Below are 12,910 nucleotides of genomic sequence, written 5' to 3'. Positions count from 1 at the left end.
TTGTTCACGAGTGAGGGAACGATAGAGCGGGAGATTGACAGACGGATTGGTGTAGCGTCCAAAGTTATGTTGTCGATGTACCGGACCGTCGTGGTGAAGAAGGAGCTGAGTCGAAAGGCGAAGCTCTCGATTTACCAGTCAATCTACGCTCCCACCCTCACCTATGGCCATGAACTTTGGGTAATGACCGAAAGGACAAGATCGCGGATACAAGCGGCCGAGATGAGTTTCCTCCGCAGGGTGGCTGGACGCTCCCTTAGAGATAGGGTGAGGAGTTCGGTCACCCGGGAGGAGCTTGGAGTCGAGCCGCTGCTCCTTCACATTGAAAGGAGTCAGCTGAGGTGGCTTGGGCATCTGTACCGGATGCCTCCTGGACGCCTCACTAGGGAGGTGTTCCAGGCATGTCCCTCCGGGAGGAGACCCCGGGGAAGACCCAGGACACGCTGGGGAGACTATGTATCTCGGCTGGCCTGGGAACGCCTCGGACTCCCCTCGGAAGAGCTGGAGGAAGTGTCTGGGGTGAAGGAAGTCTGGGCATCCCTGTTGAGGCTGCTGCCCCCGCGACCCGGGAACGGATAAGCGGCGGACGATGGATGGATGGATGGATGGTCTGATGTTGAAATCTGGTGTTGAGTTGGAATTTGGCAGATGTTTAAAGCAGCACAACGTAACTTTCAGCTTTTCTGAGTTTGGCGGCATCTTTTGGACAAAAGCGGTATTGTTTTACCAGAAAGAACACTACGTTTCCCATGAGCACCAGCGCGTACAGCAAGAAAACTCCTGTCCCGTCGCGTGCATTTGTTTTGATGAGAGGAGACGGGATGCTTTTCTGTTTCACCAAGTGAACAGACAGAACGCAAAAAAAAAGATGTTAAACTGCTGGAAAGGAACTGGAATTTACCGGGATACCTTAAACAAGGAAGCCAGGGAGCGGTATATGGAGAAAATAATGATTATTAATTATTATTAATTATAATAATAATTAATCATTAATTATAATAATAATAATTAATCCCTACTGAAGAGCCATGTGTTTCAATAAATTTGTATAATAGTACAAAATACAGTACATGTTTTGTAATCCCTCTTACTTCTCTTTTCTTTTTTTTGACCGCTATATTATGTTGAAGAGGCTCCGAGCCGTGAACAATATTTTTGTTTTCCTCGTGAGATTATTTTTTTCCTCTGCAGCTACAAATAAGAGTTAATATTTTTTCCTCAACAAACTAGTTTTATCTGAAGACTGGGGTTAATTGCACCGCAGAGAGCTGGCCAGCAACTGCGTTTAGCTGGAGAAGTGTGGAATAAAACCCGTGTTTTGATCCGACCCGTCTGTGTGAGTGTTTTTGATTTAAGGCTGTTTATGGTTCTGCGTTAAATCGACGCAGAGCCTACGGCGTAGGGTACGCGGCGACACGCACCGTACGTTGCGTGTCGCCTGCGTCGATTTAACGCAGAACCATAATTCAGGCTTTACTGTGTGGAAGCCGGTGTTTGGTCATTACAGCCGCGATCCAAAGCGAGCCGACGACTCTTTCACTCTTTTACTTTGTTATATCAGATACTTGGCCTGCGTGGTTCTGCCTCCGAGCAGGAAACCGTTGAAAAGTTAAACCATTAGGATCTTTTCCCCACGTCTGTTGTGTGGAGCTGCTGCAGCCACAACGCAGCAACAGGTTCTGCGGAGCTCTGTGCTCCAAGCCCCGCCCATTTTCGTCTCGACTGCGAATCGGGAAGGAGGGGGAAGTGACGTATGCCGTAAAGCAGTCAAAGTCGTAACGATTTGTAGTTTTTTAGTGTGGCAGGGTTCCTACCATGCTCCTCAAAGTTACATAGTGCCAGTGAAGGCGATACAGACCCCTCAGACCCTGACAGAGGTGTCATTAAACCTGTTGGAAGTTGATGTACCATCACAAGGACTCTGGAAATATGATATTAAGGTGGAAAAGTTACGTAGTGTCGCTTTAACTAGAGCTACAAAGATGAAGTCCATGAAGAAATATTGATTATACTTTACAAGAAAACATGTAAAAAAGCCTCCCGTGTTGGTACTCACCATGTCTTGTGTTAAAGCATGGTGGAGGCAGTGTTATGGTATGTGCAAGCATGGCTGGAAGGGGAAAGGGAACTCTGGTTTTCATTGATGATGAAAGCAGCAAGATAAATTCTGAAGAGTAAATGGCTATATCCTCTGTCTTCGCTGCCAAAAACCAGATTGGATGGAGCTTCACAGCGCAGATGGGTAACAACCTATAACACAATGCAATTTCAGCGCAAGATTTCCTTAAGTAAAAGCATTGGACAATTCTTTAATGGCCAAGTCAGTCACATAATCTCAACTAAAGAGAGCATCATTTTCAGTTTCTGAAGACAAAACTCTTTTTGACTGCTTTATTCAAATCCATAGTAAAAGAAATAATCATGAAGCATGTCTGACCAAATTGCAATAGCCACGGCCCTGATAAAGCCCAAAACTCAAAACAACATAAAATTATATTTAATACGTTTAAATAACAGGGTGGGCCTTCATTCACTGGAGCACTGAAAATTGCCTCCTCCTGAATAACTCCACGACCAACGAGATGGTCATTTACTTTACAAGGTCAAAGCTTCAACTCCACTCAGTCAACATTAGAGGGGAGGTCATTGAAGGGGGGCAAATCTATAAGTACTTAGGTGTGCACCTTGACAACAAACTGGACTGGTCTACAAACACATATGTCCTGTACTGAAAAGGACAGAGGCACAGGCCTTTTGATGTATGCAGTGAAATGCTGCATACGTTTTATCAGACCAGTGTTCTGTTTTATGCTGCGTTCTGCTGGGGTGGCAGCATGACTGATGGCCGCACTACGTGACTGAACAGACTGGTGGAGGAAGCTCTGTGCTTGTCAGGAGTTTGGACTCACTGGGGACTGTGGTGGAGGGAAGGCCGCGCACCACAGTGCAGGCCATACTGGACAATGACAGCCACCGTATCCACAACATCCTGCAGGGGCAGAGAATCAGCAACAGCGGGCGGCTCCTCTCACTGCGCTGCAGGACTGAGAGGTACAGGAGATCTTTTGTCCCCACAGCTATACAGGCTATACAACACCCTTGTCAAGGGCAGTGGGTAATAGCTGAGCTGATGGCTTCCAAACAATTGACTTGACTCTATCAGTGCAATATTCCTGTTTATTTTATTCAATGCAATCTGCATTGCCACTTTCTTCCAGTTTTAGTGAAATAGCCCCTTAAGGCCCCTCAAAACGGTGGAATAACCCTGTTCATATTGTAGATAATGTATTTGTACATATAATGTTCATTCAAATTTCATATTACACAGTTCTATTTTTCTCATATTTATTATTATATGTACATTTTACATTGATTTTTTTATTGCTTTAAATTAGATTTTTACTTATATTAGAGATTTCTATTGTATTTTAGCACATCTATCTATCTATCTATCTATCTATCTATCTATCTATCTATCTATCTATCTATCTATCTATCTATCTATCTATCTATCTATCTATCTATCTATCTATCTATCTATCTATCTATCTATCTATCTATCTATCTATCTATCTATCTATCTATCTATCTATCTAGTTCTGACAAGACCACTTAGAAGCTTTCGCCACTTTTAATGTTGTCATTTAATTTGAACGCACTAAAAGGTGTTCAGTTATGGGTCTCAATTAATCATGCATGTCTAATTATTTGTACACATCTCAAGGTGTGTAACAGTACATTGTTGCTGTCAGGTTTTTCTCTACATATTCTCTGGTGGAACAGGTCAGGGCTGCAGGCGGCCCATTCTTCTACCGAGAACCTTTTCTTGCCTTTGCTTTGTGTGAAAAATATTGTTTTGAATGATCTTATTTAAAAATGTATAGATGTTTCTGCAAAATGTTTTGTTTTGAAGACACCATGTGTTGCTTTAAAATGTTACCGCAGTGTTTTGTATTCATGCTTCCATTACAGAAGTGTTAATGAGCTTTGCCGAGAGCACTGATACAACCTCTGACCTGAGAGACTTGTTGCTGGTAACAGCCTGGGTGGACCTTTTCATCTTTGTTTTGAAACTCAAGGTGACAATTTCCTCCAAAAAAGATCAAGAATACTGATTTTTCTAACCATAATACACATTTTTACAGTGTGATGGTCCATTTCAGATGCCTCAGACCTCAGAGATTTTGGTGCAGCCTCTAGATGAGATTAAATTTAGATTTTTATGAGGGATCAGAGTGCATGATTGTCCAGATTAGGCTTGAATCTTTGCCCTTAATACACTGAAATTCTCCAACATTCTCACAATCATTTGATGATATTATGCTGTGTAGAAATGGGAACTCCCATCAAATTTTTCTTTAAGGAACATTGTTTTTAAAGATTTCAGCGATTTTCTGCCTTTTCTCCCCGAAGTCTCAGCCTTTCATGGATTCTGCGAAAACTTTCTAGCAATCTACTGCTGACCTCATCTGTTTGAAATAACATGATTATTATTTTCTTCAACTCCTAACTAGCGCCAAATTGCCTTCTTACCAATTACTGGAATGTGTTGCAGGACTGAAATGCGGAAACAGATGCAAAGCATACTGACATATGAAATGTAGTAGATGTAAAAAATATGAAGCTTGAGCTTCATATTTCACAGACAGTATGAGCTCTCTTGGGCTCATATGTCTGCGAGTAGAAGTATTTTTTCTTATCTTTTTCTTGTAATCCAATTTTGTTTTTAATATGGTGATGTACATTCTTGGGAAGCTTATTTCCTTGTTCCTTATTTCTTCTCTATTTTGGTTTGGCATGAATGAAGATTTTCTCAGATTTTTAGCAAAGACAAGATTTAAAAAGATACAAATGTTGGGTATGCAAATGAACAATCCTGTTCAGAGGACATGTTTCTCTTATTCTGACCTGTGACAGAATAGCCAACTGCTCTGGTGAAAGACTCATGAGTCTGATTCCAGTCATGCTCTGCTCTTCCTGTTGGGATGCAGATCTGTGGCTCAGGGCCCACCGGGAGCCACCCACCATCACTATGATCTCTGCATGCTAGATGGCATTAGGAATAACAAATATCGAGCAAAATGGTCTAATCCACTCATTTCCTTTTAAATCGTCCCAGACAAAAGCGTCTGGGATTCCTCAGTACTAATTAACAGCGTCAGTGGTGACAGGACTGAAGACTTATGAGCAGCTCATCTCATTGATTAACTCAAAGATGTTACAGTAATGCGACAGGAAAGACTGGATTAAAAAAAAAGGGTTGTTTATTACTTCAGAAGCGGCTGCAGCCTTGGTGTGTTGAATCCTGAGATTATCTTACCAAAGACATCTCTCAGCACGCTCACTGACCTTTACTCATCATTAGAGAATCTAAAGAGGTTGCATCCTTGTCAAAAGCTGTGAATAACTCATCATCTAAAATGGCAGGGGAACGCTAAAGGGTTAAGAGTTCCTGTTTGGAGCCTCTGAAGCTTTACTCTTAAGTACATGCATTTCAATTCTTCTGATGCATGAGAAGAAATGAGAGAGTGGCGAGCTGAGATAGCAGGAAGCAGTGCAGGATGCATAAAAGTGCTTATGTTTATTAGCGTTTTGTTTGCCTGTGTGTGTGTGTGTGTGTGTTTGTGAGTGCGCACATGCATGGATGAGGAAATGCATCATTTATTGTCAGGAACAACCCCCCAGCCATCCACCACTAAAGCATATATCCATACAAAAACACCAAATGGGGGCACACTCAAGCATTTATTCAATATAAGCACTTGCATATGTGTGTCAGCCTGCACTGCGCTGTTTATTAATCATAATAAAGAGTGACATGACTCTGATTTACACAGAAGGTCCTTAGAATTGGCAAAGAGAGGCCCGGCTTCTGAGTTTAGAGCGCCAAAAGGCTTCAAAATCGAGCCGATAGAGCTAACCTTATTTAACGGTCAGACATCTGAGCCATTTCCCCAAAGAGAATGCCATTTCTGAATGTCATGACCTTTTCTAATCGTGTTTAAAAACCTCCAAGGTCTTTAAGGTTTGGTTCGTCAATAAAACGAATTTGAAGACTCTTGGGGAGTGATAAACAGAGAGAGAAGCCGTGCATATGCTCAGCTTTTAATGTACCTTCCCTCAGCTGTTGGGGTGATTGAGTTTTCCCAAGACTCTTGACAGTGATTGAAAAGCTGTGTGTCTGTGTGTGTGTGAGACTGCTTGATGAACTTAAAGGGCCACAAACAGTTTTAATATCAAACTAAAGCTGATACCTTTGTGTTTAAGCATGATTTAGTGTACACGTTTGTTTATAGGGAGGGTGTACCATTTAAAAGGTGATGGGCGGTGCTGGCTGTTTAAAGGAAGGAGAAGAGCGGTTCTCTTTGTTCAGACCTCTCGGAGATAATTGCCTGCCAAAGTAAAACAACACTGTGCAGCAGTTCATCCTGAGAGTCCAGAAGGGCAACAACGAAGACATCAAACTTGACAAAACCAGTAAAAAAGAAATTAAGGGAAAAGATGAGTGGAGGGTCCCTGGGATGTGATTTAAAAATACTTTTAAAAAATCGTTGCAGTGTCAAAAAGGGACGCCATGTATGGATCCACGTAATCAATAACACAATGTTGTTGTTTTTTTAAAGTTGAATCAAGTGACAAAAGTAAGCAGGATTCATTTAAAAAAGTGGACAGAGAGAAGACAATGTGAAAACCTTTGCTGGAGTTGTGTTTTCTAACTTGTCTCCTCCATTTCCTCTAGAAGGACTGCACATAGAGGGGGGGGGGGGGGCAGCACATCCACAGATTCTTGTCTCTGGGCTGTTGTGATAAGAAGGGACTTGAGTTCTGCCTCAGTCACAGCTGGATGTAGTCAATACTGTCACATCTGTAATGACTGGCATTACAGCAGTGCAGTTGCAGCGAGAAGACAGCACAGCAGTGAGTCCCAAACAAACCTGCTATACTCACACAAAGTTGTCTTGTTTATTTATTTATCTAGTCATCATACTGCAGAGATAAGAAAAAAAAAGAATCAAACAGCATCTTCACGCGGTCTTTGCATTTGTTTGGATGGATAATAATTTACTTTGGACACTCTACATGCTATCAGGAATCTATTAAAGTGGTTTAGATTATTATAAACAAGTCATTAGTGTATTAATTACAGTATATGTTTAATTACAACTCATTGCTCTTTTTTCATCTTGATTATCCATCCATCCATCCATCCATCCATCCATCCATCCATCCATCCATCCATCCATCCATCCATCCATCCATCCATCCATCCATCCATCCATCCATCCATCCATCCATCCATCCATCCATCCATCCATCCATCCATCCATCCATCCAGGGTCATGCAGGTGTGCTGGAGACTTATACCAGCTCCCTTTGGGTGAAAAGCAGCAATACACCTTCATTTTTAATGATTAATCATTAGTCATATATTACCAAACCAAACTATCAAACTGAACAACCTCGATTGGCAGCAAATGTAGCATCAGCCACAAATATGGCCAAGGCAGCTGCTTTTGTTTCTTTCTGTCATTGTTGTTTGTTACAGTTTTATTCTCCTAGACCTTCCAGACAAGGAAAATCATCTTAAGTAAAAAGCTTTCGTGGAGTTTAGAAATGCCAACGGATGCTGTACCAGATAATCAGGATTATGCATCATGAGGCCAGCTGATTTCTGAAAGACACCTCCTCCCACATGTCCTCATTCCTTTGAGGGCTGAATGCAGAACTTCAGAGCAATGCAGAGATGAGCTTTCAACTAAGTGATCCCCGAATAGTACATTATACTGCCAAGGATGGTGATGACATCTCCACATCCCTGAGTCCATTACGGCCAATATTGTACTATGTTTTACCCCAAAATTACTCCCATTTAACTCCTCGCAAAAGTGCTCACTGTTGAAAAGAGGGTGGGTGGGGGGGGGAGCAAAGTTCTGCACAGTGTGAACCAAGTGCAATGAACAAAGTGGACAAAAAGACATTTTTTTCTGATTTACTGCAGCTTCTACTGTAAGATTGTAGCTTTGTTCAATCATCCTCCTTAATGTACTAACCATTAGAGTCTGTCCAGGAAAAGAATATACCCTTGTGTCTCAATTATAGACCAGGACCGAAGCTCTACAGCAGTCTTTAGTGGCCGTAGAAAGAAATGACTCTCCATTTACTGCTCCAGCTCTCACACCGCGCAGACCTGGCTGTTGTTGGGAGCGCCAAAACTCATCTTTCCAGCTGAATTGTCTTATTAATCACACTGACTGCTGTGGTGAGGGTGCCAATTAAAAGTGGGGAAAGATTTAAATGTACTCCTTCGCCCTGTAATCTTCCCTTTCTCCGGTCTGGCTTTTTCTTTGTATTATTCAGAACTTTCAGCAGAAACATGTAGAAAAAAAAACAAAAAAACAACCATAAATACCACATCAAAAATGGGTGAGGATGTCATAGACATGAAAGTGCTACAATGAACAATCTACTTTGATCTCCTGGGTACAGGGTACAATGTGTGATATCGGATGATCTTAAAACTCTAAAAAGTAATATGAAAGAAAAAAGTGACAACAGGGACAAAGCTGGCTATGATAATTCAAATATGAGCTAGAAATAAACATGTAAAAGGGAGAAAGTTCTTGGAAAAATTGGAAATAAATCTTACACTTAATTTTAATATCTACGGTTGATATTTATAATACTGGAAATATTGAGAATTATCTATTAAAAATAAAAGCCAAAAAAAGTGTAGAATAGTTTTCTTATTCTTGTGAAACGGTTGTTGTAGTTTCAGTGGTCATGACTGCGTTTCTTCTCCGTGTGCGTGGGACTGACAGCGTGACCACGTTTTTCATTTAATGGCCTGCACTCCTGAAGAGATGCGGTGGGAGAGATAATCAGAGGCAGAAAGGTGAGCGGCGTATGTGGGAGCAAGGGACTGACAGGGCCGTAAAAAGACAGGCAGAGACAGAAAGACTCTGACAGAGATGTGAGATGAGTAAAATAATCTGCTGACAGAGTGGGAGGGCAGCTTGACCATTTGTATTAGAGACTGACAAACAGGCGGATGGCGGCCCTGAATGTGAGTCTTTGTAGGGAACGTAGATGAACAGTGAAGGTTAAATCCTTGAAATACAGATAATAATCTATTTATGTTGTTCACAGGGAAGGGATGAGAGCTGAGTAAGCCGACGTGATAAAACAAAATGTGATCTGAATGCTCTAAGAACGTATACAGTTTTAATACTTAAATCACACCTCCTCAGAGAGGTTTTATCCCAATGTCCTAATTAGACGTCCAGTTATAATGTTTTTTAGGGAATAAGACACACCAGCCAGTACTTAAAATAACATCCCAGTATTTAGATATTTATGAGTAAATAGCAGCAGAGGCCATGAACTCTCCTTTCGCGTTTGACAGTTTGCATGAAATTCAGTATGCGGTTTGTATGGATTTAAAACAGGAGGTGGCAACAAGAAGCAAATGCCTGTACAAACAGTCCTTTCATGCACTTCTCTACGCTTAAAAAGTTAATGTTACTTTGGTTTGTCTGCAGGGACCCACTTCAGTGAAGTGACGAGACATTTTTAAGTCTTGTAAACGCTTAAACTAGCAATCTATTTTGACAGGCTAATTGACTCAAGAGGAAACATCAATTGCCATTTTTCTGCAAACACATATTGGGTTGTTGCTGAAAACTGCTTCCAGTGACGTCAATTTTGGTTCCGGACCAAGATTTACATCCCTTAATAAATCTAGGGCTGTTCCTTTCAGTATAAGCCACAATGTAAAACATGGATTGACATGTTTCTCAATCAGAAATCCTTCAGAAGCTAACATACACACACACACACACACACACACACACACACACACACACACACACACACACACACACACACACACACACACACATATATATATATATATTTCGTTATTTTTTTTCTTTTTATATAGTTAAATATCTACATTTCACTCATTTACAGTTTGGCAATGGTCATTTGGTACTGAACCTCTTTTTAGGGAAAATCTTCTAAATTGTGTGTTTCACTGGCTTAGACTGTTAAAACACCAAAGAAGAGGTTGATGGATGAATCAAAACTATTGTCTCTGTTTGACCCATTACCCTGTGGTATTGATTGGCTAATGGTATGACTTATTGATTACATGACTGTCAAGGTTCGGGCGAGTAGGACCCAGATGCAGGAGACGGAGGTGACAAGATTCTCAAAGAACGTGATTTATTAAAACAAAAGCGCTGCAGAGCAGGATTCCAAACGCAAAAAGAGCCTATACTTGATGAAAATGACACATGATGGTGAGAACAGTACAGACCAGCAGGGAGGAAGGGAAAGACAAGACAAGATATACACAGAAGGCTTGAAGAGACACAGGTACAAGCGATCAGGAGACATGGGGAGAAGGGAAGACAAGACAAAAACACAACGACATGGGATTTCAAAATAAAACAGGACGTAAATACAAAAACCGTGACAATGACAAACATTTCCTCAGTGTTTACATGTTTATTTTAGTAATTAAAATACTGTTCTATTGACCTCAATGTAAGACCCCGCTTATGGGACGACCCCCTTTTTTCATACGCATCCTTTCAAAAAATAAAACTGTATGAGCACAGTATCTCGTCATAATGCAGACATTTATTGTCCCATACTTCCCTCCACTCATGGATGTTGTTTTAACACTGTTGTAGCTTTTTTAGGTGGTCTTTGGCGCCCCACCGCTGCACATTGCATGCCGTGGGACCATATTTTCTTGCTTCTTGGCAGCTTTTTGTATGACTCTGCATGGTTTATCACCATCATCTTAAATCAGCATCTAAACCTCTTCTTATTTTGTTTCTCACTTGCCTTACTTTTTTTACTTTTTAGCTGCTTTGTTTGGAACCTCAGTTCTTGTTGGACTTCTCAACCCTTCTGCTATCGTTATGACGTGTAAAACCTCCAGTAATAATGGGTACATTCAGGTTGCCGGCAGCAGCCTACAGATTATGCAGGTGTTAGGATGGCATAGCATTTTCAGATATATTCAAAGGGAAAAACATTTCCATGTCTCACATTAAGTTCAATGTGGTATTACTTATGCCTAAAGTTAAAGACATTTTACTGACATGTCAGAAGCAGTTACCATATGGCTACTATTAAGCAACTACAGTATTTAAGAAAAGTACCACTTGAATAATTGCTTTTCTTTTGCTTCACAACAGACACATTTTCAAGATTGACAGACATTTATAGTAAAAACTGTAAGGTGTGGCTTGTTCCCTGCAGACATAATTCCCAAAAAGTGATGGCTTGTTCATCCTTGTCTTATCAAACCACAAACAATGTTTATTCCTGCTTTGATTGGGGCGTATCAACACATTCCCATTATTAACATGTTTCCTGACATTACATCTTACATTTTTAATTATTAATTAACCAAAACAAATAAGCAGAAAGAGCCATTACTTTGTTTTTGAGGACCCTTTTAGACACAATAAAAGGCAAAATCAATTTTACTGTTGCAGCTTCTAACATCTTACCAATCAATTACAAAGCCTTTTAGGGCACTGCCATGAAAAAGGCCATGCAGCCACAACAAAACTAATATCTCAGAAACAATTAAGGGCCAATCTGACCTGATTAATACTCATAAAAAGGAATTAAAGGGAGAAAGCAGAACATCATATGGAAATCATAGTGTGTGTTATATCTATATCAAAGTCCCAGCTTTCCTTTTCTGGAAACATATGTTCTTACAGTTTGTAAAGGCAACACTTTTCAGATACTAATCAGTTGAATGAACTCAGGCAAGCTTTGATGTTGCAGAGGATCACGATACAAAGCCGTTGAGCTCAGTAAAAGCCCGACTAGACCCTGTGTTATCCTTGTTTACTTTCCAATAAATGTATAATCATTTCAGTGAAATCTTGCAGATTTTTCTTCAGTATATTCACTCTTGCACCTGATCACTTCAATGTATGTTTTTGACCGGGGAAATTCCACGCGATAAAATCCATTGTCTATTTACATTATCCAGGGATCGAGGGGTCAAGTATGATAGATGACATGCCATCTGCTTATCAGGCCCTTCCAGGGGTGACTGTTGAGTGGGAATGCGGTTAAAATGAAGGTCAGCATATCACCTCAAAACAAACCATGTGGGCCAGGAGCTCGGGCGGCAGTGCGCCGAGGTTGTGGAAGGTGTTTGCACGGCTCTTGATCTCGCTACCCACAACTGATAAGGCTGACAGAAAATTCACTGCCAAAATGGATTATCTGTGGGTAGCTCAGTGTGTCTGACACCAGGCATGCTGGGTAAAATAGAGGATGAGTTGTTTGCTGTAGAGGCTCCTTGAGTGGTTTAAGACACTGGTTTCCACAAGTCCAGCCCTCTAGTATACTCATACACGGTTCGGGTATAAGCTCACGGGTGGGAGAAGCGTCATGCTATTCAATATTTCATAGGTGAAATGTAATTATAACGTCATTATCTCGCAGTGACTCACAAACGCAGCTAGTTAGGAGTCACATTTGTTGTTACTTATAATTGCCACTTGACACAACTCAAATTCAGCACCTCTGCCTCTGAAAACAGAAGTGTCAATGGTTGTTACCGTATGACCAAAGCTTTCTGATACCTAAAAGTTCAAAGCAGGCTGAGGAACTTACCCGTGACATCTAGAATGTCTGCATCTGAGGAAGAGCAAAAAAACACACACAGCATCTTCAATACTTTTAGTTCATGAAATGTTCAGGAATTTTGTGGTAGTTGATTGACAAGGCTTTGGGGGTTGCAGAAGCAGGTGTGAAGCCAAGTCTCTTTGTGATAGGAAATTGCATCTTTAAATGAAATGTGCATCTCGTTACAGTCTGCTGGATGAAATAGAATGGTGCCACTTTTGCTCGAGCTTGCTTAATAAGT

General features: G+C 41.0%; 1 protein-coding gene across 4 annotated transcripts in view; it reads right to left on the bottom strand.

The window, feature by feature from the left end:
• negr1 (neuronal growth regulator 1) overlaps positions 1–12,910 on the bottom strand; it is a 206,532-nt gene that overhangs the window by 18,758 nt on the left and 174,864 nt on the right. For 2 of the 4 annotated variants that reach the window (XM_061738436.1, XM_061738438.1), the window contains one exon: positions 12,658–12,681. The exons of the other annotated variants lie outside the window; for them this stretch is intronic. In XM_061738436.1, coding sequence (XP_061594420.1) covers positions 12,658–12,681 — 24 coding nt within the window. The remainder of the gene's footprint in view (positions 1–12,657; positions 12,682–12,910) is intronic. 4 annotated transcript variants of the gene reach the window in all.

Source organism: Cololabis saira, chromosome 13, assembly GCF_033807715.1.
Source record: "Cololabis saira isolate AMF1-May2022 chromosome 13, fColSai1.1, whole genome shotgun sequence".
Classification (NCBI taxonomy): domain Eukaryota; kingdom Metazoa; phylum Chordata; class Actinopteri; order Beloniformes; family Belonidae; genus Cololabis; species Cololabis saira.
Note: the sequence above shows the minus strand (reverse complement) of the source record. Positions and strands in the feature narration are given on the sequence as shown.